This window comes from Oncorhynchus masou, chromosome 32 (genome assembly GCF_036934945.1).
Source record: "Oncorhynchus masou masou isolate Uvic2021 chromosome 32, UVic_Omas_1.1, whole genome shotgun sequence".
NCBI lineage: Eukaryota > Metazoa > Chordata > Actinopteri > Salmoniformes > Salmonidae > Oncorhynchus > Oncorhynchus masou.
This window is the reverse complement of record NC_088243.1, coordinates 41796065-41822365: the sequence shown is the minus strand read 5'-3', so window position 1 is coordinate 41822365 and position 26301 is coordinate 41796065. Positions and strand designations below refer to the sequence as shown.

At 45.7% G+C, this 26301-nt stretch overlaps 1 protein-coding gene across 2 annotated transcripts in view; it reads right to left on the bottom strand.

Annotated features, from left to right (window-relative positions):
* The window catches only part of LOC135526084 (parkin coregulated gene protein), a 239007-nt gene that overhangs the window by 187751 nt on the left and 24955 nt on the right, over nt 1-26301 (bottom strand). The window contains exons 2-3 of one of the 2 annotated variants that reach the window (XM_064954176.1): nt 12726-12745; nt 12611-12668 (exon numbers count right to left, since the gene is read on the bottom strand). In XM_064954176.1, the coding sequence (XP_064810248.1) occupies nt 12611-12668; nt 12726-12745 (78 nt within the window). Of the gene's footprint in view, nt 1-12610; nt 12746-26301 lie in introns of both variants that reach the window. The other variant, XM_064954175.1, reaches the window with a different exon arrangement.

Below are 26301 nucleotides of genomic sequence, written 5' to 3'. Positions count from 1 at the left end.
GGAAGGAGAGAGACAGAGATAGCGCCGGCAGAAGAAAAAGAAGTCTGGCTCGTGGCGTGCGTCCACCTCCCAGGGGTGACCGAGTGAGTGACGGCCAGGGGTCCGGTTAGTGATAAGGAAATGGGATGTGAGGTGGGAGGGTGGGTGGGTGGAGGACATAGGGGATAGAGGACCGTAAAAGACCCCCCTCCCCTCTTCAGCCCCCATCCCATTTGTCCTGACTGATACCCTGGGAGGTCTGCAGAGTTTAACCCGGCTCATTCCCTTTGCTGGCGAGGAGCTTGCTCGCAGCTGCAACCGGTCCATTTAGTTAATTAAAGGCTCCATTTGGAGCCGGAGCCCGCGAGCAATACGAATGGCAATCAATAGATCTCTGGCTTATTCTGGGAGGGGTGACAGCACCAGGAGAAGATTTGTGGCATTGGCAGACGGGCCCTCCCTATCCTTCCTCTGTCTCTCTCGTCCTGTCCCCCCCACTCTCTGTGGGTCTCTCTTTACCTCTCCCTCTCGGTTTCTGTATGTGGGTACAGAACTCCTCTATTCCCCACTGAGAGAGAAAATGAGAGTGTGTGCTTGCATAGTATGTGTGCTTGCCTGTGCACACGTGTGTTATTTGGTGTACAGTATGTCTCACCATCTGCATGGGGGAGCCAGCTGTATGTAGTTGAGGCTGAGCTCATCAGGGTGCAGGGAGAATGAGCTCAGGGATGTGTGTGTGTGTGTGTGTGTGTGTGTGTGTGTGTGTGTGTGTGTGTGTGTGTGTGTGTGTGTGTGTGTGTGTGTGTGTGTGTGTGTGTGTGTGTGTGTGTGTGTGTGTGTGTGTGTGTGTGTGTGTGTGTGGGTCCCAGTGGAACACTGCCAACACTAAACTAGCATTCCAAAGACCACGACGCACTCCGGGGCTTATTTTCCATGTTCCAGGACCATGTCGAAACATGTCAATATTAGTCTTGGCTTGTTTCTTTAGTGGGGTGGTTGAGGATTGCATTGGCTTGTCAATGCTCAGCCGTACAAACAAACATGTGGGCTTATATGAGGACACGGGGAGAAGACATTGTTGTGGGGATTCAGTAGGCTTGAGATTTATATCGCTGTCTCTGAGCAGCATTGCCTCCTCAGCCTTGATATTGTAAGCACATTGTTCGTGGCCTGTGTTCGCTTGTTTGACGAGTTTTTTGTACAGCTTTGACAGTGCTACTGTATCTTTTTTGACATGCAAAGACCCATAGTATGCATGCCGTGAAGGTAATAGCAGTGCCACTACAGTGTAACTCCGGTAGGGCAACATCTGAAAAATAGCACACTTGGTAATGTGTCGGTACACATTGACCAGTCGGCGAAAGCCAACATCACCCACGACAGAGAACAGTTGATTATCAAGGGCAATGAATTAAATTATCTTGGCTTTAATGGATTTCGCCTTTGAGTTGTCTCGCTGAAATTTTGTTACTCTTTCAAATGACTGCTCGACTTGTTGACTGCCCGATCCACACAGCAGACATTGTGGGCTAGGTTAGGAATGCTGTGTTGCACTTATAGCGCCATATCTTATGTGGCGTCATTGCGTCATGTTATATAGGTACGCACGTCAGCTTTGACATCGGTTTTGCACATCAGGGCGTTAAACTAGACATCGGGCCGAAACCGATGTTGGCATTGTTAGCTAATATCGTCCGATTCCCATATGTTCACCAATATATCGTGCATTCTTATTCTAAACCACTGTGAAATATCTTTCCCATAACCAAATATATTGTATTTTCAGCTGTTTGACGCAAAAACTCAACGTAAGACAGGGAAGCATAGAAATAGCGCACGCAGAACAGATCTACCGCATCTTAGATTTGTTTTCAATAACTTACATTTCTAAGTGAATTTGGTCAGGTTGCAGAAGAAGTTAGATATTGCAGCTTTAATATGGATAGTTTTGTCTGCTTTAGGGGGTCTTCTCCACACTTTAGGACTCATTAAAAGCTTCAGCTGCAACCTTTGTGTTTTTGCAAAATATATTTCGCTTTCGTCTCATTTCCCATGGAGGGTTATAGTACAGGCACAATAGCCGGTGAGCATCACGTTGAGTGCACTGTGAAACGCTGAGGGGCGGCTGGCGGTAGTTATCCTGCAAACGAGACCTCGCACGCGAGTGTCCGGCCGACGCTCCCCCAGCAGCCTGGCATCTGCCATTCCAACTTCACAGCGTGCCACATCGAACCCCTCCAGGGGGGCAGGCAGGCAGGGAGGTAAGAAGGGTGGGAGGCAGGTAGGCAGGGAGCGAGGAGTGCAGGCAGAGAGGGAGACAGGCTGGCAGCGGGCCCTTGGTGCTGCTGTGCAGTTGAGGACTTCTCTCTCTCCTCTCTTTTATCCTTTCCTCTCTTCTCCTCCCGAGAGGCATGTTCATACGGTACAGTATTCCTCCTATTCTCTCTCTTATTGTGTTTCATTTCTTCCTGATGACACAAAACATTCCCCGTGGAGTACAAAGTGCTCAGTAAGTTTCAGTGAGCAAGTGCGCATGTTTAACCTCGTTTTATTCTCTCAATTCAGATATTCGCTCACAAAGGTATCAGGTCCTCCGAGAAGATAAGAAGACATTCATATATGGTGAAGGGAAGGTACATATGCACGAAGTGGAACGAGACAAGGACATTTCTAACAAAGAGAGTGACATTGGGAAGGTATGCGTTTTCAAACACTATAGCCTATGGGCCTAGTTTCAATTCTCAAACAGCTAGCATTGTCCTCCGAATACTGGTTTACTTTGAAATAGCTACAGCACATTCATATAATTCAGGGCCATTACATAGAGTGGTTCCATACAAAGTTGATACAAGACTAAAGGCTCCATGCCAACAACTCCATTATGTTCCAAGGTATAAAATATCAGCAATTTAGATAAGAAACCATGACAATCACTCAAACGCAGGGTCTGTCAATAAAAATCCACTCCAACTCTTCACTCTCTGTTTAACATATTGCATTGGCCTACTAATAAATGACAAATAGGAAAGGACGGCACTCGACCCCGAATTAACTCCTCATCAAAATGATGTACCCAGGCCATGCAATACAGCTGTCAATAGAAAGCGCCAGCAGCCACAAGGTATGACCCTTAAAAATGTATATTCCCACATTTTTTTGTTGTTGTTGAAAAATTGCCAATAAACAAATCCTTTCGTCACAGAGGTATCTGCAATGACCTCACCCTTTTTATTCATTCCCCTTCACTCACACGCATGCACACACAACACGCTCACTCTCCACAGGCATGCTCTTTCCCGGTACCCCTTCCCACTCTCCCTCCTCCCCATTCGCTCAGTGCGTAATTCAATCATCCCAAGGAGATGGATATCAGTCCCCTAGGAGCGCTTTACTCTCTTCATTTCCTAAAGCGCTTGATCAGATTTATTGATTGTCCCCCTCCTGTCCCACTCCTCCCTCCCCAAGCTGGGTGTTTTGCGGGGAGGAATCAATTTAGCATTAATATTCTTATGAAATGCCTCCCGCCTCAGTCCCCTGACTCCATAAAATGACAAATGGGAATACATGAGAGAGGCTGAGGAGAAGAAAATGACAACAACAAAAAAAGAGGACAAAACAACACAGAGCGAGAAGAGAAGACTCAGACGAGACACAAAGCAGTGAGGGAGTTCAGAGATGCAGGCAGAGGATAAAGTAGAAGTTGTAATGAAATGAACAGGAGTGTTTCTGGGTCTGGAGGTCCGAACAGGCTGCAGTTTCAGTCTCAGGCCGTCTGGTTGGTGGGCTGCTGTTGGGGCTGGTGGGGCCGAGGGGCTAACGCTAGGCTAACCTACTGACTGAGGAGACAAAGAACCTACTGACTGAGGAGACAAAGAGACAGACAGACAGACCTCCGCTCATCTCATCCATTATTACTGAGAGCCGAGCGGCTGCCATGTCTTCTGAATGCAGGGCCCCTCAGGGCTCTATGCTGACTTTTTTTTTTACATGGAGGAGCACATGTGCTCCTAAGTTGAAACAGCCCATTATCAGCCTGGAAACGTCACCCTAGCACGTTTTTTGCAAAAGATAAAACTTCACAGTTGCTGACATTTTTCTCAAACTGCAGTCAATAGGAACAGATGAGTGTGGCCAGGTTGATGTTTATCTCAATACATTACAGTCAATGGGAAAACATGAGTGTCACAGGGTTGATGTTTATATCAATACATTTCATTCAATGGGAAAAGAAGAGTGTCACAGGGTTGATGTTTATATCAATAAATTGCATTCAATGAGAAAAGAAGAGTGTCACAGGGCTGATGTTTATATCAATAAATTGTATTCAATGAGAAAAGAAGAGTGTCACTGGGTTGATGTTTATATCAATAAATTGCATTCAATGTGAAAAGGAGAGTGTCACAGGGCTGATGTTTATATCAATAAATTGCATTCAATGAGAAAAGAAGAGTGTCACAGGGCTGATGCTTACGTCAATACATAGCAGTCAATGGGGAAAGCATCAACCAAATCAAATCAAATGTATTTATAAAGCCCTTCTTACATCAGCTGATATCTCAAAGTGCTGTACAGAAACCCAGCCTAAAACCCCAAACAGCAAGCAATGCAGGTGTAGAAGCACGGTGGCTAGGAAAAACTCCCTAGAAAGGCCAATTGAATCTTATGTCAATAAATTGCATTCAATGGCAAAAGATGAGTGCCATATTATGATTGTCTGTTTGTTTCATATCTGCAAAGTCGTTAAAAGGCTGTCACTTCCACTTTCAACTTTAGGTCACTGGTTACTTTGTGTAATAGTTTTACATTTTGATTGGGAAATGCTTAATGGTTATGTTTTTGTATTCTTATGATTGGGACCTACTGGCTGATTGTGTCAGAGTTCATGGACTGCTTATCCTTTAACATCATGCTGTGTGTGACTGCTGTCTTTCCATCAACCCTATGCAGTGGCGTAGTGGTGCCTGGAGAAGTGGGTATACTAAAATATTTTACTATTGATTTTTGAGATTTTCACTTTCAAAATCTCAACTTTTTTAAATAGAAAAAAAATAAAATAAAGGATAACCAGTCGGTTGCTGTCCTGTGAATATATTTCACGTGCTCGTCACGCCCTGACCATAGATAGCCTGTTATTCTCTATGTTGGTTTGGTCGGGGTGTGACTAGGGCGAGTCATCGAGGTCATTTCTATATCTATGTTGGCCTGATATGGTTCCCAATTAGAGGCAGCTTTTTATCATAGTCTCTGATTGGGGGGCATATTTAGGTAGCAATTTTCCCCATTGTGTTTGTGGGATCTTGTCTACATTTAGTTGCCTGTGTGCACGCCAGTAGTGGCACGGTTCGTTTGTGCTTCATTGTTTTGGTGAGTTTCAGTTGATTAAAATATGTGGAACTCCACTCACGCTGCGCCTTGGTCTTCTCATTTCAACGAGAGTGACAGTGCTTTGCCATTGTGTAGGCTACTTTGTGCATGATGTCTCTATTGTACTACATAACTGAGTCGTATACCTCCACCACACGACTTTGAAATGCATTAGCAGGGATTCAGAAGTGAGTAATGCCCACTGAAATGCCCACAATGCCCACTGAAAAATAAGTGGGTGTACGGCTTATACCTGCGTATAGCCTACCCTCCACTACACCACTGGCCCTTTGTGTTTTACAGAAAGTGCACTCTCCGACATGAGTGACCTGGTATTACGGCTGCTGTCCTTTCAGAATCACCAACCTGTCACCTATAGGTTCACCACTGTACTAACCTGTCACACACTGAAGACCTATAGGTTCACCACTGTACTAACCTGTCACACACTGAAGGTCTATAGGTTCACCACTGTACTAACCTGACACACACTGGAGGTCTATAGGTTCACCACTGTACTAACCTGTCACACACTGAAGGTCTATAGGTTCACCACTGTACTAACCTGTCACACACTGGAGGTCTATAGGTTCACCACTGTACTAACCTGTCACACACTGAAGACCTATAGGTTCACCACTGTACTAACCTGTCACACACTGAAGGCCTATAGGTTCACCACTGTACTAACCTGTCACACTGAAGACCTATAGGTTCACCACTGTACTAACCTGTCACACACTGAAGACCAGTAGGTTCACCACTGTACTAACCTGTCACACACTGAAGGCCTATAGGTTCACCACTGTACTAACCTGTCACACTGAAGACCTATAGGTTCACCACTGTACTAACCTGTCACACACTGGAGGTCTATAGGTTCACCACTGTACTAACCTGTCACACACTGAAGACCTATAGGTTCACCACTGTACTAACCTGTCACACACTGAAGGCCTGTAGGTTCCCTACTGCGCAAACATATCTATAATAGATAAAAGGCTGTTAAGATACTGTATTAATGTTTCAAGAAAGGAGTGTATATATTTGGCCTGGCGAAGCGGTTTTATGCAGTGACTGAATGGAAGCTGACAATGGAGTCCTCACTGTCAGAGACCAAGTCAAGATCGAGTACAAATGTATCTGACACCTAGACAAGACCAAGACACTCAACATGTGGTCTTGAGACCAGTCTCGAGTACTAGAACACTGCTAAATAGCCAAGGAACACAAGGACAAAGTCACACTTTAGTAGACATTTGAGTAAATTCTTCTAACTTCTATGCCTGTGCGTTCTAAAAATGTTTCAGCACTTCACTCTGCACTTGGCTTTCTGTACCAGTACTTAGAGCTGGGATGGGCAACTGTGATGGGGGTGGAGGCCACAAAAAAAAATCGGAATTCATTAGGGGCCACAATGGCTCGCTGGGCTACGTACCCACAGCCATACTCACACATGCAGTCAGAGCCGGCCCTAGCGTTTTGGGAGCCCCCCCCCCCCCATTTTGCGAGCAAAACATTTTAGCGGTCCCCCTCTTGACAGCAGAGAGAAGAAATCGAAGAGTTAATTTCCTGCAATTCTAGACATTTTGCCATGGGGCGAAGAGAAAATGTTTCCGTTTTGAAGCAAGTTTGCAGCAATTCTACACATTTTGCCATGGGATGGAGAGAAGATTTAGCAATTTGACTCATTTTGCCATGAGGCAGAGAGAAAAAAGTGCAATTTTACAGCTAACTTCCTGCAATTCTACACATTTTGCCATATTTGCAATTTTTTATATGATATCTGAGTGAGAGTGACTAACAAAATCAATGGGGGTCCCACAGTCAGTAATTCAACCATAATTACTATAAGTTTAGAAAGCTGGCAGCTAACTTACCAATCTAAAAAATGTTAGCTGACATGGGCTAACTGAGTGAGGACTGTCAGTGACTGACATAACAAGAGAAAAACTGCTGATGCAAGAACAACTGCATCTTGTGTATACTACTATACTAACTCTCAATAGTAAATTGAGAGCCGACTGAGTTCCCAAAATGTTTTCATCCAAATGTTTTTGGAAACTGATCCGCGGGCTGCCAGTTGCCCAACCCTGGCTTAGAGTAACCGTTCCAGGCAGTCAGGCCTTTGGCTTCCAACCTCCAACGTCATGACAGGGGGCCAGACGCACGGGAGAGAGAGACTCCCACTTTTCCTCTTATCTTTTGGCAGCACATGTTCCTCATATGTGTAAAGCTTTTACCTGCGTGAGCCACATTACAGCACGGGGCTTTTACAGCTGTAGTGGAAAGCCAGAGAGCCAAATTACCTACTCAGGGAAACAACCTTGCCGCTTTCAATTTGCCCTTGACATTTAGCTCACATTCTCTCATGTACCAAAAACACTCACACACACACACACACAAAATAATAAAAAATAAAAAACGTGCACGAACAAACACAGGTGCGTGGATGCCATGTGCGCACACTCTCCGCCCACACACACTGTCTCTATCTTTTTCTCTCCTGCTCAAAACGAACACACGCCACCCTGCAGGATAACACAAATCCAATCACATGCTGATACAGTCTTAACCATTATCAGGAGGAGTTCAGGCAAATTGTATCATTACAAGAGAAAGTAATCACTCTTCCATCCTCTGAAGAACAGACAGATCATGACTGGTGGGGAAAGCTGAACATGATTTTTTTAAAGACAAAGGATCAGGCCAGTATTTTTCACCACTTTTCCCACTATTCAGTAATGTGATGATGAAGTGGGGATGGGCACGGTCAGAGCCATACAGAGCGTTAGGCCAGGTTTCAGAACGGCCGCCATGTTAGCGCCCATATAAAACGTTATTCTTGAAATGTTTCTGATGTAACAGAGCAAAACAGAGTAGCACATTTAACAGATGTTTCTATTGATTAGCATTCGGGATATTGTGTATCCAAGTCTTTACTGTGTTGTAGTGTCAACAAATTGCATATCTGCTTTCACTGGACATCTTCATAGGTTTTAAAAGCTATCAGAAAAAAAACAGCACAACGCAGGAGCGTTAACTATCACTTAGCAACGGCTATGGAAGAACAAGTGACGCTCTCGGGAACATTTAACCACATTGGCCTAACTCATATATATATATATATATATATATATAGCTCTGAGCACGGTTATTCAACTATTTGAATATCCAAACGTTAGTATTCGATTACTTGGTGGAGTCTGCCTTCTTTTTTTTAAGGCTTTATCTAAAATTAAATAAAATGATCTATGCGATACTGCTACACAGCCTACATGATAGACCATTACATTAAACATTTTTATAAAAACAAACGTTTTATGACAGTTTTTATGAGTGCGCCCCACTGGTAACTAGGGCCAAAAGGTCGTCTTAGCATGGGCAGCGCCGTTGAGTCAACCGGGTGGGACTTCCAACTTCATTGGCTGATTCCTGATGGCGACCCTGTTGGAATTATGTCCAACCGGGTCATCAGGAGGGATCAGCCAATCGTGAAGAAGAAATGGAGACAGCCTCTACGATGCTGCCCATTCTGTCACTGACGCTATAATGGCACAGATACAAAGATGAGTCCTCTATCTACAGTATCTCTATAGGAATCCCTTGAATACATGCAGCAGGGTGGAAAAAATTGCATTAAAACATGTTTTTCAGAAGGGTTGTGGTCACCATACAATTAAAACATTAAATATATACATCTCATGGTAGTGGGGGCTACAATATTTTATACTATTTTCCATTCACGTCTTATAGCAACCCAATATTCTTGGCAGCCCTGGTGTGAAGGGGAGGAAAGGCAGAGCAGACTGCCATATGTGTCAGGTATGCGTAAATGGCTGTAAGGGAGTCAGGCGCAGGAGAGCAGATATTGGGTAGCCAACGGAGCCTTTTATTTAGGCGAACCAAAAGCACATGGTAAAGTGAACACGAAATAACAATACGGGTTAACATAACCCAGTGCAACAGACTAACGTGTGCATAACGCGAAACAAAATAAACAATACCACACAAAGACATGAGGGAAACAGAGGGTTAAATACACAACACATAATGAGGGAAATGAGAACCAGGTGTGTGGGAAAACAAGACAAATGGAAAATGAAAAATGGATCGGCGATGGCTAGAAGACCGGCGACGTCGACCGCCGCCCGAACAAGGAGAGGCATCGACTTTGGCAGAAGTCGTGACAATATGACCCTAAATATTTTTATGTGCAATTTGGAATTACAATTTAAGAGGACCAGTGCTTCTTTAGCGGAAAAAGAATCTCACATCAGTGCGGTTTAGGAGCGATGTTGTTAAACTACATATCGTTGCACTGGTGCATGCACAATTAATACATTGTATCAATTCGCTTGACCCTAGAGAACCACAAGTTCTTTCAGGTTGCGCACTGTTCTGTTCGGAAGGTTTGTATAATAATAAAGTGTATAGGCTATGGCTATTAAATGTCCCTGGAGTAGCCTATAGGCCTTCGATTTCCTTTCTCTTAGAAACAATACTAAACACACACATACAAACGACAACATCATACAAACATCAACTACATCACACTTCCCCAGCCCCCCCGCTCCCCCCCCCCCCCTGAAGAACTCGTGTTTGTCTCTGTGAAGTTACATTCGTTGTTGCTCACCAGCGAGCTCTGAAGAAGAAACAATGATACAATGTAGCATAACACCATTGCTCGCAAACTGCACAGATGTGAGATTTGTTTAAATAGGAGCACTAGTCCTCTTACATTTTTATTCCAGGTTGCATATCAAAATATTTCAGGGCATATCGGACGGTCTGCCCTTCCCATAACTGTCACGCCAAGCATAGGGTAGCTATACTGAAATGGGAAAATAATGTACCAGTGAAAAAAGTATGCACCTGTGAAAAAACTATGAAATAGCTCCCCTTAGTAGTTAATGTATTACATTAATGGTGACCACAGCCCTTCCGAAAATACATTTCAATTGTGTTTAATGCTCCATGTATTCAATGTATTCCACTTCAAATTTGGCTCCCAGTGTGGCAAATTCGGGGGTATTGTGACGCAATCTGACAGTTCCTTCTTTGTATCTTCCTAGACTAGCGGGAGTCGGGTTTGGTTCTCTTTCTCTCTCTCACACACCTGCCCCTCCCCCATCCTTCTGCTAAAACAAACAGTGCGCAGCGCGCTCTCTCTCTCTCTCTCTCTCTCTCTCTCTCTCTCTCTCTCTCTCTCTCTCTCTCTCTCTCTCTCTCGTCACATGAGCAAGTCTCCATTGAATTGAACAAAACATGCATTTCAACAATCCGGATATCCCAAAAAATATTGTGATATTATTTGAATGCCGAAACCATTTCCAGTGCCCATCCATATGATGAAGTAGAGTGGGAGAGGGTGGGGGATTGTGAAAGACATAAGAGACTGACTCCATAGAAGAGGAGGAAGAGCCATGCGCTGTTGCTCCCTACCGCACAGACAGGGGGATGACTGGATAAGAGAAGAGAAAAGGGGAGGGGAGAAAAGGGAGGCTTTCTACCCGACGTGTGGTGCTGCAGGGGGGTGGTGACAAACACACATACTGAATAGGACACCTACACTGTATGTTACCACTGATATTCATTTGATTGACTTATTGGAGTAAACATGCTGTTTGTGGCTATTTCACGGTCAATTTAAGAGGCATTCCATCATGAGGACATTTACCACTCTCCTGCTCCCTCTCTAGCGCACACGTAAACACACACACACACAGAGCCGGCAGGGACTGTGAACTCTTGACCTCAGGCACACACACTCCTCTACACACACAAACACAGTAAACACACACTCGGATTGTGCACTCAGGCCAAATTAAATCAACACAATTTAGTTATTTTTTTCTGGCTATTTCCTGTTTTCTTTTTTTCTTCCTATAGCCAACTCTCCAGCCAAGATTGGTCCAGAGCCCCAGCCTTGAACCTCTGCCCCAAGTGCTGCCCAGTGCAAACACACAGTGGCCCCTGCGCTCGCTCCAATCATCGACTAGGCCCCCACTTTCACTATCCACTATCAAACCACTACACTGCCCGGCATCTACTCTATTTGAAGTGATTTTAAAAGTAGAGGAGAGGATGAAAACACTGGGGGGTGAATTCATCCGGAATTATGAAGAAAAAAAATCTACCAAAACGGATGCGTGGTGGATCGCATGCTAGTTTAGAACACAAACGCATGCTTGACTAGGCTCGCTGCAGTGTGCTATACACACATGAACAGTCATCCCTCCAAGATGTTTCACACAGTGGGGGAGTAATGAAGTAGTCTGACAGGGAGAATTAGGAGAAATCGGTTACACGTGTGCATGGGTGAAATCAATAACCATAACAGCTGCACAAATTTTATACACCAATTCCCGTTTTGCTGAGAGCTTTTTCATAAGAGCACAAAGAAAGCCATTATTGGGGTAAAAGCTCACCATCCACCACACAGTATTCATTTGAACACTGTACATGACTAATTCATGCAGATGCTTTCACAATGTTTTCACCAGGAGACAGGAAAGAGTGTGTCACCTCTCTCTTTTGAAGGAGGAAGAAAAAGCCTATTTGCTTTGATTCATTTTGCCTTGCTTACGTTTCTAAATGTCATTAAGTGCAGTGGGTGATGACGACTCCGACTCAGAAGTTCTGGAAAATCTCGCAGCGCTGTGAGGCTATAATAAACCAGCATGGTTAATATAAGGAGGAGCAATCTCACTGCTGGGCTAACTGATGTGTTGAACGCTGCACGACTGAGTCTTTCTGACTGCAGCAGGTACACACATTCTGACATAGACGCAGAAACACTGAGATAGGTCTGTCTGGGCTATAGTCCTCACAGGCAATATCCGAGGACAAGCAGAACATTGATCGTGACCCACCGTGACTTCATGTGTACATTGCAAACGTTCCTTTGTGTTCCACAATGGATGATAACATCGCAGATGACACCGACACACATCACATATCATATAGAGCATTGACAACATAATAATACCTACTATGGCACCAGTGTTTCCATGTGAACAACACTGTGTGGCCTCCTACATTAAGGTGGTGTGTGAGTGCATGTGATCACCTACTGTAGGCCTATACGCTGCTGAGATTTTAGGCTGAGCATAAAGGTAGATCCCTCTAATGATGAACATGATGAATTGCATACAGTATTGTACAGTATAGGGGTAATTCGCCTCATTCACAAATTTGTACTGTAGCCTCCACATATTGCACAATCTCAACAGACTGCTCTAGTGAATGCTTTGCAGTATCCTACCTTCCATGCGATGCGATTGCCCTTGGTGTCATGCTCCAGAGCGATGGGGAAGTCTCCTCGCTCGTAGAACTTGCGGAACGCCGTGGGCTTGGCCGGCCTCTCCCGGAAGGCCCCTGCTGCCGGCGGTCCTACCACCTAGAGAGAGGGAGAGAGAGAAAGAGAAATAATCCTGTTGATCGAAACCAGAATTGACAGTTGTGCTTCTCAAATCCAGAATGGAATCATTGTAGTGGGGCCCTTTTTTATTTTTTTTTATTTTTTACATATAATTCTCTGAGACACTTCTGCCTTGCTCCCTCCACTCAGGGCTGGCTAAACACAGCCTGTCTGCCACGTAGCCCGAGGCTCTGCCAGCGGCATTGTTATTACCATGTTACTGTTCCTGTATATTGGATATGTAGTGCCAGGCTGCGAATGAATTGGACTCCTGTCGTCATTGTTGTTGTTATTGTGGTGGATGTCACTCCATAGATCTGACTCAAAGTCAATGAGTGCAAACACTGGGGAGCTAGCCTTAGATTACATCACTGACTAGTGTAACAGCTGCAAGCAGAGATAGGCCTTGTAGTTGAATCGTTTTGGGTTAGGGTCGTTTTTCATTCCAGCTTAAATTGAATCCGGTAATGAATGACAAGCGTGGTCGTGCCAATCAGTCCCCGCGTTGAGTCCCTCATCCCTCGCCATCTGTGGGGCCCGACGACATGACTGGCAGATGTATCACTGTCATTAATCCTTAGATTAGCGCCCATTGAGAAACAACGTCTCAGTGCTGGACTACAGTGTCATGGGACTACAGTGTAACATGAATACAGTGCCAGACAGTGACAAGACTGCGGTTCCATTGAGAAACAACGTCGTGGGACTACAGTGTAATATGACTACATTGCCATACAGTGACAAGACTGTAGTTCCTTAGAGCCACACATCACACGCTATACACAATACACATGGGAGAAACTTTCTTAGAGGTAGCATGCTGAGTGGATAAAGTAGTAGCCTACTAGGGCCTGAAGTAAGTTATAAGTGAGTTTAGACTATTAAAAGGCACCCTATGGTGTCCCGGTGGACCCACAGCATCTAATGCACAATGGGATTGCAGAGGCATAAAATAAATCTGTTTGGTGGTGTTTGTTTTCTTTTAAGCGAGGGAATTGCTGAATGAATAACATTAGTAGCTGGTCCCATCAGATAACATGGCACACGTTAGCCCTATGCTAACCTCACCAGGTGGCAGTGATTATATCTTGGAACAAATGCTTCACCAGCTTATCAAAGACCTTAGACTTTACCAACCAATGACATTTCTTAAAATAGGTCAACCCTGACCACTAGAGGGATATTTTAAACCTACAAATTCAAGGTTAAGTTTTGTTCTGTTGGTCTGTAACAAAATGTTGTGTACCAACCAATATTGCATTGACGAATCCTTGAGTAGGGTACTAGCTACTGCTTTTGTGATACATTTGAACATTTTCGCATATATGACTAAATTCCATGCTTTTGGTTATCTGTTTCACACACATCAATATGCTTATATGGAAAAATATATAAATTAGGTCCTTACAACATCTACGTTTAGCGTACATTGTAGAAAAGAACACGGGTTGGAGCGAGCGGACGCATCTACACTTCCGCAGGTAGTATAACTTTTCATTACATTTCATTATAGTACAACGGTTTGATTTGTCTAATCTTAGCAATTTCTTCTTAGCTAGCTACATAGCCGTCTTTGTATCAAAGATAATTGCGTAATTATCGTATTTCGTCGTCCTAACGTAGTCTACACTGCTATCTGCCCAGCAGCTAGCTAACGCCCACCGTCTACTAGCACTGTAGAAACTATTACACTCAACTGAACGACTCGATTAGTGTAGTGTTAGCTAGCTACATAGCTGTCTTTGCTGTCTTCGTATCCAAGATAATTGTGTAGTTTAGAGTGTGTAGACTTAGAGTGATTATCTTAATTTACCGAGGTTAGCTAGCCAGCTATTTATCGTCCTTAAAGTAGGAGATACTGCTAGCTAGCTAGCCAACAGCTAGCCAACGTCTACTGAATAGAACTTCAACAACCCGGTCAACATTCCGCTTCGCTCCACAGGTAGTATCACATTTTCATTTCACTTCATTACAGTACAACGGTTTGATTTGTTTGATCGTAGCTAGCTAGCTACATAGCCGTCTTTGTATCTAAGACAATTGTGTAGTCTAGAGCGATTTTCTAGGTTAGCTAGCCAGCTATTGTCGTTCTTTTAACGTAACGTAATCAACACTGCTAGCTAGCCAGCTAGCCAGCTAGCCCCCGAATAGCAGCACTGTAGAAACTATTACACTCGACGGAACGACTTGATTGGTGTAGTGTCAACAACGCAGCCACTGCCAGCTAGCCTACAAAGTCAACAACGCAGCCACTGCCAGCTAGCCTACTCCAGCAGTACTGTATCATTTCAATCATTTTAGTCTATAAGATTCTTGCTAGGTAAGCTTAACTTTCTGAACATTCGAGACGTGTAGTCCACTTGTCATTCCAATCTCCTTTGCATTAGCGTAGCCTCTTCTGTAGCCTGTCAACTATGTGTCTATCTATCCCTGTTCTCTCCTCTCTGCACAGACCATACAAACGCTCCACACCGCGTGGCCGTGGCCACCCTAATCTGGTGGTCCCAGCGCGCACGACCCACGTGGAGTTCCAGGTCTCCGGTAGCCTCTGGGACTGCCGATCTGCGGCCAACAAGGCAGAGTTCATCTCAGCCTATGCCTCCCTCCAGTCCCTCGACTTCTTGGCACTGACGGAAACATGGATCACCACAGATAACACCGCTACTCCCACATGCTCTCTCTTCGTCTGCCCACGTGTTCTACACACCCCGAGAGCTTCTGGTCAGCGGGGTGGTGGCACCGGGATCCTCATCTCTCCCAAGTGGTCATTCTCTCTTTCTCCCCTTACCCATCTGTCTATCGCCTCCTTTGAATTCCATGCTGTCAGTTACCAGCCCTTTCAAGCTTAACATCCTTATCATTTATCGCCCTCCAGGTTCCCTCGGAGAGTTCATCAATGAGCTTGATGCCTTGATAAGCTCCTTTCCTGAGGACGGCTCACCTCTCACTGTCCTGGGCGACTTTAACCTCCCCTCGTCTACCTTTGACTCATTCCTCTCTGCCTCCTTCTTTCCACTCCTCTCCTCTTTTGACCTCACCCTCTCACCTTCCCCCCCTACTCACAAGGCAAGCAATACGCTCGACCTCATCTTTACTAGATGCTGTTCTTCCACTAACCTCATTGCAACTCCCCTCCAAGTCTCCGACAACTACCTTGTATCCTTTTCCCTCTCGCTCTCATCCAACACTTCCCACACTGCCCCTACTCGGATGGTATCGCGCCGTCCCAACCTTCGCTCTCTCAGAATCTGTCTCCTCGCCACGCGCTCTCACCACTGGGGTCCCCCAGGGCTCTGTTCTAGGCCCTCTCCTATTCTCGCTATACACCAAGTCACTTGGCTCTGTCATCACCTCACATGGTCTCTCCTATCATTGCTATGCAGACGACACACAATTAATCTTCTCCTTTCCCCCTTCTGATGACCAGGTGGCAAATCGCATCTCTGCATGTCTGGCAGACATATCAGTGTGGATGACGGATCACCACCTCAAGCTGAACCTCGACAAGACGGAGCTGCTCCTCCTCCCGGGGAAGGACTGCCCGTTCCATGATCTCGCCATCACGGTTGACAACTCCATTGTGTCCTCCTCCCAGAGCGCTAAGAACCTTGGCGTGATCCTGGACAACACCCTGTCGTTCTCAACTAACATCAAGGCGGTGGCCCGTTCCTGTAGGTTCATGCTCTACAACATCCGCAGAGTACGACCCTGCCTCACACAGGAAGCGGTGCAGGTCCTAATCCAGGCACTTGTCATCTCCCGTCTGGATTACTGCAACTCGCTGTTGGCTGGGCTCCCTGCCTGTGCCATTAAACCCCTACAACTCATCCAGAACGCCGCAGCCCGTCTGGTGTTCAACCTTCCCAAGTTCTCTCACGTCACCCCGCTCCTCCGCTCTCTCCACTGGCTTCCAGTTGAAGCTCGCATCCGCTACAAGACCATGGTGCTTGCCTACGGAGCTGTGAGGGGAACGGCACCGCAGTACCTCCAGGCTCTGATCAGGCCCTACACCCAAACAAGGGCACTGCGTTCATCCACCTCTGGCCTGCTCGCCTCCCTACCACTGAGGAAGTACAGTTCCCGCTCAGCCCAGTCAAAACTGTTCGCTGCTCTGGCCCCCAATGGTGGAACAAACTCCCTCACGACGCCAGGACAGCGGAGTCAATCACCACCTTCCGGAGACACCTGAAACCCCACCTCTTCAAGGAATACCTAGGATAGGATAAAGTAATCCTTCTCACCCCCCCCTTAAATGATTTAGATGCACTATTGTAAAGTGGCTGTTCCACTGGATGTCAGAAGGTGAATTCACCAATTTGTAAGTCGCTCTGGATAAGAGTGTCTGCTAAATGACTTAAATGTAATGTAAATGTAACACACTATTAGCCGTTGTAAAATGCATAGAATTGCAGGAAATTAGCTTGAAAACTGCAACACTTTCTCTCTGCTCCACGGCATATTATGTAGAATTGCAGGAAATGTGCTTTAAAACTGCAAAAAACGTCTCTCAGCTCCATGCACAAATTTGTAGAATTACATGAAATTGGTTGAACATTTTTTAAATATTTCTATAATGTCAAGATGACGTGCCCACTACCTAAGCCCTTTTTGATCACCAAAAAAAAAGTACTGTAAACTTTGTACTGCTGTCACACCCTGGTTGAATTATTTTGTGTTTGTCTTCATTTATTTGGTCAGGTCAGGGTGTGGCATGGGTTTTTGTATGTGGTGTGTTTGTATTGGGATTGTAGCTTAGTGGGGTGTTCTAGTTAAGTCTATGGCTGTCTGAAGTGGTTCTCAATCAGAGGCAGGTGTTTATCGTTGTCTCTGATTTGGAACCATATTTAGGCAGCCATATTCTTTAAGTGTTTCGTGGGTGATTGTCCTTAGTGTCCTGATGTCCTTGTTCTGTGTTTATTTACACCAGTATAGGCTGTTTCGGTTTTCGTTACGTTCTTTGTTTTGTAGTGTTTGTAATTGATTCGTGTTTTACGTTTGTTTACTAAACATGGATCGCAATCTACACGCCGCATTTTGGTTTGGCTCTCCTTCCCACCAAGAAAGCCGAAACAGAATCACCCACCACAACAGGACCAAGCGGGGTGTCAACAGGCAGGAGCAGCAGGAGAAGCAACAGCGGCAGCAGGAGATACGAAATAAGGATTTCTGGACTTGGGAGGAAATCCTAAACGGAGAAGGACCCTGGGCAAAGCCTGGAGAATATCGCCGCTCCAAGGAAGAACTGGAGGCGGCGAATGCGGAGAGGCGCTGGAATCAGGAGAATCAACAGAGGCAGCAGCAGCAGCAGCAGGAGAAGCAACAGAAGCAGCAGCAGCAGCAGCAGCAGTGGGAGAGGCTGCATTACTTGGAGAAATGGACTTGGGAGGAGATCCTTGACGGAGAAGGACCCTGGGAACAGCCTGGAGTATATCGCCGTCCCAAGGAAGAACTGGAGGCGGTGAAGGCGGAGAGGCGCCGGTATGAAGAGGCAGCACGGCAACGCGGATGGAAGCCCGAGAGTCAGGGGGGGCGGGGGGGCTCAGGGAGAGTGTGGCAGAGTCAGGAGTCAGACCTGAGCCAACTCCCCCTGTTTATCGTGAGGAGCCAAGGAGGAGACCAGAACCAGAGCCGGTGTTGGAGGTGAGCGAAGCAGAGACTGTGAAGGAGTGAATGGGGAAATTGGAGGAGAGAGAAATGAGGGAGTTGCTGTGTTGGTGCTTTAAGCATGGAATTCGCCCGACGGAGCGTGTCGGGGATTTGATGGCACCTGGGTCAGCGCTTCATACTCATCCTGAGGTGCGTGTTAGCTGGTGAAGATTGTGCCAGCCTCACGCACCAGGCCTCCTGTGCACCTCCCTAGCCTTGCACGTCCTGTGCCAGCCCTGCTCTCAAGATCTCCAGTACGCCTTCACAGTCTAGCCCATCCTGTGCCACCTCCACCCACCAGTCCTCCGGTGGCAGCTCCCCGCACCAGGCTTCCTGTGCGTGTCCTCGGCCCAATACCACCAGTGCCAGCACCACGCATCAGGCCTACAGTGCGCCTCGCCTCTCCAGCGCTGCCAGAGCCTTCCTCCTCTCCTGCGCTGCCGGAGTCTCCCGCCTGTTCAGCGCTGCCAGAGCCTTTCTCCACTCCTGCGCTGCCGGAGTCTCCCGCCTGTTCAGAGCTGCCAGAGTCTTCCACCTCTACAGCGCTGCCGGAGTCTCCCGCCTGTTCAGCGCTGCCAGAGCCTTCCTCCTCTACAGCGCGGCCGGAGTCTCCCGCCTGTCCAGTGCTGCCAGAGCCTTCCTCCTCTCCTTCGCTGCCGGAGTCTCCCGCCTGTTTAGCGCTGTCAGAGCCTTCCTCCTTTCCTGCGCTGCCGGAGCCACCATGGACAGACGCCCACCCGAATAGCCGTAAGGGACCATATATAGCAAGTGGTCACATGGTGTCTCCCACAGAAAATATTGCGTAAAATACTGAGGTAGCCATTTTTCCAATCGCCTCGACGGATATATTATTGAATATATATGTTAAAAACACCTTGAGGATGGATCCTAAACAATGTTTGCCGTGTTTCTGTCGATATTATGGAGCAAATTTTGAAAAAAGTTTGGCGTTGTAGTGGTAGCATTTTCCAGTCGATTTCTCAGCCAAGCATGCTGAACAAACGGGAGCTATTTCGCCTACAAAAATAATATTTTTTGGAAAAAAGGAACATTTGCTATCTAACTGGGAGTTTCCTGAGTGAAAGCATCTGAAGTTCTTCAAAGGTAAATGATTTAATTTGGTTGCATTTCTTATTTTCGTGAAAATGTTGCCTGCTGCCAGCAGAGCCTAGCATAGCATTATGCCATGATAAACTTACACAAATGATTTATTTTGAAAAACTGAGGTGACAGTGTTGTTAACAAAAGGCTAAGCTTGTTTAATTTTTTATTTTACCTTTATTTTACTAGGCAAGTCAGTTAAGAACAAATTCTTATTTTCAATGACGGCCTGTGTTTGAATATATTTAATTCATTTCATTTGCGATTTTCATGAATAGGAAAAATTTCTTGGGGTATTTATGCCCGCTCCGTAATGCTAATTCGTTTGAGGCTATGATTACGATCCCGGATCTGTCGCAAGATTAAGGACGCTTCCATGAAGAGGTTTTGAAACACGTCCGACTACGTTGACCATTTTAATTGGCTCCTGCGGAACTTGCTCCAGGGCATAATCACTGCCACCTGGTGAGGTTAGCATAGGGCTTTACGTGTGGCATTTTATCTGATGGGACCAGCTACAATTTAGCGTTCTGTCACATGCAAGTAAATCATTGATTTTAATTGTCTGACACATTTTGAGCCTAGGACGGGGGTGTCCTCGGATGGGGCCACAGTGTCTCCTGACCCCTCCTGTCTCAGCCTCCAGTATTTATGCTGCAGTAGTTTGTGTCGGGGGGCTAGGTTCGGTTTGTTATATCTGGAGTACTTCTCCTGTCCTATTCGGTGTCCTGTGTGAATCTAAGTGTGCGTTCTCTAATTCTCTCTTTCTCTCTCTCGGAGGACCTGAGCCCTAGGACCATGCTGGTCATTTATGAACATTTGAAAATCTTGGCCATGTTGTTATAATCTCCACCCGGCACAGCCAGAAGAGGACTGGCCACCCCACATATGGTCTCTCTAATTCTCTCTTTCTTTCTCTCTCTCGGAGGACCTGAGCCCTCGGACCATGCCCCAGACTACCTGACATGACTCCTTGCTGTCCCCAGTCCACCTGACCGTGCTGCTGCTCCAGTTTCAACTGTCCTGCCTTATTATTATTCGACCATGCTGGTCATTTATGAACATTTGAACATCTTGGCCATATTCTGTTATAATCTCCACCCGGCACAGCCAGAAGAGGACTTGCCACCCCACATAGCCTGGTTCCTCTCTAGGTTTCTTCCTAGGTTTGGCCTTTCTATGGAGTTTTTCCTAGCCACCATGTTTCTACACCTGCATTGCTTGCTGTTTGGGGTTTTAGGCTGGGTTTCTGTACAGCACTTTGAGATATCAGCTGATGTGCGAAGGGCTATATAAATAGATTTGATAAACTGTTTAAATTTAAAATGGTTGCTTATGTTTGCAAGTATGGCTCTACTATGTCTAACTTTGCTTCCCCCTTGAGGAAGCTAGGTGAATTGCAACAACACATAATAAACAACTCTCCCCCTCCCCCGCAACACAGTGGAGACTCGCGCTGAAGTCTTACTTTCAGTTTGGTCCACCAGCTTCAAACAGCTGAAAGTATGATATTGTTTTTTATTATTGAATATATATATTATTGAATATATATATAATATATATATAAAAGCGATTTTAGATGGTGCAATGATTCTCTACACTCTCAATTGCTTATTTTATCACATAAACTGAAATTGAGCTAACAGTGTACAATTTTAGCAACCAGGAAATGGCAAAGCAATTTCTACATGTTGGACGCTTTCCAAAGTCTGCTATTGTTGGTTGTGCTCGAGGACGAGATGCCCACGCCTCTGAGTAATGCTGATGGAAGAGAGGGAGGGTGCAACTTTCCCATTTGACAACAAAACATTTTGGGCTGCATTTTCAGAATGGTATTTTGTATGGGCCCAAAAAAAAAAAATTGTCGCAGAAAAAAGTGGGAAACACTATCATTCCACTACATTACAAAGATATGACATAATGCTCCTTTAATAGCCACCGGTTGGCATATCTGCAGGAGGGTGTAAACAAGCAAAACAACTATGACGAACCATGCATTTAAAAGCACAAGAAAAATAATAATCTGCATGAAGGTCATTTGCAGGGTAGCCTAGTTTTGCATTATCCATCACAAATGATATTCCGGTCAAAATGTTGCATGCCAGAATGTCCCTGCAATGTTTTAATGCTCCTCTTTTTTACATTTACATTTAACATTTACATTTAAGTCATTTAGCAGACGCTCTTATCCAGAGCGACTTACAAATTGGTGAATTCACCTTCTGACATCAGTGGAACAGCCACTTTACAATAGTGCATCTAAATCATTTAAGGGGGGGGGGGGGGTGAGAAGGATTACTTTATCCTATCCTAGGTATTCCTTGAAGAGGTGGGGTTTCAGGTGTCTCCGGAAGGTGGTGATTGACTCCGCTGTCCTGGCGTCGTGAGGGAGTTTGTTCCACCATTGGGGGGCCAGAGCAGCGAACAGGCAGCTGGAGCATCACTTTTTACAAAGGCCCTACTGTAGTATACCTTGGTTAAAGTAGTATAGTAGTATATCATTAAAACACTGTTTTGCTCTTTATATGAATAAAAGCCTTTGAGTCTGAGATACATTCACCACAGTGCAGTTTGAGGCTTTTATTTTTAGGTTACAAAGTGAATGCAAAACCTTCCGTCTTCCTCCCTCCACAGAAGTTCCCTCGGCCATGGAGATACATTTTACTGACAGTAAAATGTCATTAAAATGCAGATACATTTTAGCAGACACTCTTATCCAGAGCGATTTACAGGAGCAATTAGGGTTAAGTGTCTTGCAAGTCAGCTCAGGGATTCAAACCAGCAACCTTTCAGTTACTGGCCCAATGCTCTTAGCCACTAGGCTACCTACGGGCCCATCAGTGATGCTCCAGCTGCCTGGAGCAACAAAAGCCTTCACATCCAGGTAGCACTGCTCTGCCGGCAGCTAAAAATAGCCATGGAGAAAATGAACTCCAGACTGCATTGACTGGGCCAGGCGGCTTTTATGGTCAGAAGTGATGACACCGCAGTCGATTCCATCTCGCGCGCCACACTGTACCCTTCAGTGAACTCCCCTCTCCTTTCAACTGTCATCAGCATCCAACCCCCATTCCCGCTTCCAGAACCAAACTAATCTTTTTTTTCTGGCCACAACAAAAACACAACAGCACAGACTCTAAGAACCCCCCCCCGTTCCTCGGCTGCACTGTACCTCGGGGGCTTTGACTGTAATAGGAATCGTGGCGCTCTGAGATTATCACTTGCCGACTTCCTGATGTGATCCGGGAGCCGGCTACCGATTGGGATTCATGGCTTTCTGCTTAAGCTCCCAAACATGAAAGTGCTGCGAGAGATCAAAAGCCATGATGTAGGAGGTGTGAGCACAGTGGCTCGGTGCTAATTTCCTGTCCGAGATGAGAGGCGGGAGGTGACTGGCCATTTGCTGGAAACACCTGCTAATTCTGTTTCTGTTCAGAGCATGTTCTTTGCACATTGAACAGTATTTTTTTCCTTTAGATCTGATTTAATATTATGTGTCTTGAATGTCTCTCTTCAACCTTAATCTTCTCTCACCCACTGTGCATCTCAGTCCTTCCACTCAGTTCATGGTGTAAGAGGCCGAAAGAGGTGGTAATTGAAATGCTAATAACTTCACGTTGGGCAGTGCAGTGCTCTGCAATATCAATCTGACCCCCTTTCCCCTGCTAAAAATACAGAAGGTGGGAGATAAACGCACACACACAAACATGCACGCTCAGGCACACAGACGCAGACACACACCAGGGCATTAGCATTTTCAAAACACAGACCATAAAGAAATGATGCGTTTGAAACTATTTCATCTGCGTTTTATATTGAAAGGCAACAATGTTTTTTTGCAGCTAAAAATAGCCATGGATAAAATTAACTCCAGACTGCATTGACTGGGCCGGGTGGCTTTTTTGGTCAAAAGTGATGACACCGCAGTCGATTCCACCTCGCACACCACACTGTACCCTTCACCGAACTCCCCTCTCCTTTCAACTGTCATCAGCAACCAACCCCCATTCCCCTTTCTTCCAGACCTAAACTAATATTCTTTTCTGGCCCACCACAAAAACACTAGACATGGCATCAAGGGTCTCTTCACAGTCCCCAAATCCAGAACGAATTCAAGGCAACACACAGTATTATATAGAGCCATGATCACATGGAACTCCCTTCCTTCTGAAATTACTCAAGGAAACAGCAATATTAGCTCCCCTATCTAACCTCGTTGTAATGTCCATGTCAATGTTTTTATATGTATGTAACTTGTAAAGTATTTTTGTCTAAGGTCTTTTCCGTTATGTGTCGGATCTGAGGAAGACTAGCTGCCGGCATCGGCGTCGGATAATAGGGATTCTAATAAACCTCCCCACAAAAAAACAGCACAGACCCTGAAACCCGTTATCCCCCCCCCCCCCCCGTTCCTCGGCTGCACTGTACCTCGGAGGCTTTGACTGGAGTAGGAATCGTGGCGCTCTGAAATTATCACCTGCTGACTTCCTGATGTGATCCGGGAGCCCGCACCCAATTGGGATTCATGGCGTTCCTGCCTAAGCCCCCAACGTGAAAGTGCAGTGATATATCAGAAGCCATGATGTAGGTGTGAGCACTGTGGCTCTGTGCTAATTTCCTGTCCTGGATGGGAGGTGACCGGCCATTTGCTGGAGCATGTTCTTTTTCCTTTAGATCTTATTTAATATTACATGCCTGAAATGTCTCTCTCTCCCCACTGTGCATCTCACTCCATCTCCTCAGTTCATGGTGTGAGAGGTGGTCATTGAAATGCTAATAATATATACCATTTAGCAGACGCTTTTATCCAAAGCAACTTACAGTCACGCGGGCATACATTACACATAAGGGTAATCCCAGGAATCAAACCCCCTACCTTGGCGTTACAAGTGCCATGCTCTACCAACTGAGCTACAAAGAACTGCAATAGCTTGATGCTGGGCAGTGCAGTGATCTAACAATCTGCTAAAAATACAGAATGAGAGAGAGACGCACGCGCGCGCACACACACACAAAAACGCACACACACACCATTTTCAAAATGCAGACCATAGAAAAATATCAGTAACATCTGCTATCTAACACATCAAGAGATTACACAGACATTTTTAAGCCTAAACATTGCACATTAATTATACTACAATGATGGCGTAACCGACACGAAAAACTCAGATAATACTTTTATTTCCCTTTTGACCCACATTTTAATCGCATACACATTCAGGAAAAATCCAGAATATCAAAAGCGGGCGTAGCGGTCTAGGCCAATGCATCGCAGTGCTTGAGGCGTCACTACAGAGCCGGCCGCGTCAGGGAGACCCATGAGGCGACACACAATTGGCCCCGCGTCATCCGGGTTAGGGGAGGGTTTGGATGTCCTTGTCCCATCGCAATCCATCGCACTCCTGTGGCGGGCCAAGGCGCATGCTAGCTGACACGGTCGGCAGTTATGCGGCTGGCTTCCGGGTTCAGCGAGCAGTACGGCTTGGCAGGGTCGTATTTCGGAGGACGCACGGCTCTCAGGACGCACGGCTCTCAAGATGCAGCGATGAGACAAGACTGTAGCTACCAATTGGATATAACAAACTTGGGGAGAAAAAGGGGTAAAAAGGAAATCCAAATAAAATCAAATAAATAGATTATCAATAGTGTCACACCAGCAGGAACCAATGGGATTCTCAAGGAGGGAGTTCCTGTAGATGTTGCGCCCATAAGCAGGAACCAATGGGATGTATAAGAGTGTCTGCTAAATGACTTAAATGTAATGTAAATGTATGTTCGAGGAGGGGTGTTCATGCAGATGTTGAGCCCACATGCAGGAACCAATGGCATACTTGAGGGAGGCGTTCCTGCAGATGCAGGAATGCCCACATGCAGGAGCGCCCCAAATTGCATCCCGCAATCACAAACTATTGCAAAACAGCATTGTTTTCATCAGAAGACGACAGAATTGCAACGCTATTTGGTTAGCAACCACAGAGAAGTAAAATCTTACATTGAAAGAGCAAGGTATTGCTTGCAAACAAGATGCATGGCCATCAGATGTCTTATGTATACCATAGAAAGAATGTAGCCAGAATGAAGTTCATCTTGCAAATGTCAGTTGCTAAAACAACCGGAGAAAAGTAACCATTGCCTCGTCCTCTCTGCGATCAGTCAGAGTGCCGTAGATTGATCGAATGCTAGTTTGTGAATGTGGGAATTGGATTGGTCTGATGACGAGCGCAGAGATTTCTCATCCGAGTGGAGAAGTCTAACTGAAGCACAAGTTTTTGTCAGAAGCCTTTTAGAGCTACGTTTACAAATGGGACATTAACGCGACCCCTGACACACACACACACACACACACACACACACACACACACACACACACACACACACACACACACACACACACACACACACACACACACACACACACACACACACACACACACAGACTTACACACAATATCCTGCCCTCAGTGGTGGTCATAAGCTGAGCCTCTGAGGCAGAGTATTAAACTTGAAGTAGCGTCGTAACACTATTAAACCAGAATTGTCAGGTTCTCTGCCACTGGTGCACATAAGGGAGTAATAACAAGGCGCCGGCGGTCAGATGCACTCCAGGCTGTCATTTCTTTCAAGCCCCTTCTCATTTTGTCTGCTATCTTTTTTTCCCCTCTAGTGCCCGTGTCCACTCCTTTCCTTCCGTGGACGGTATCCTACAACCTCAACTTAGCTTCCCCCTTGGAAGTTGCATGGTTGAGCCCCCCTGTGGAGGTGATTGGCCTAGCCAATAGCGGACG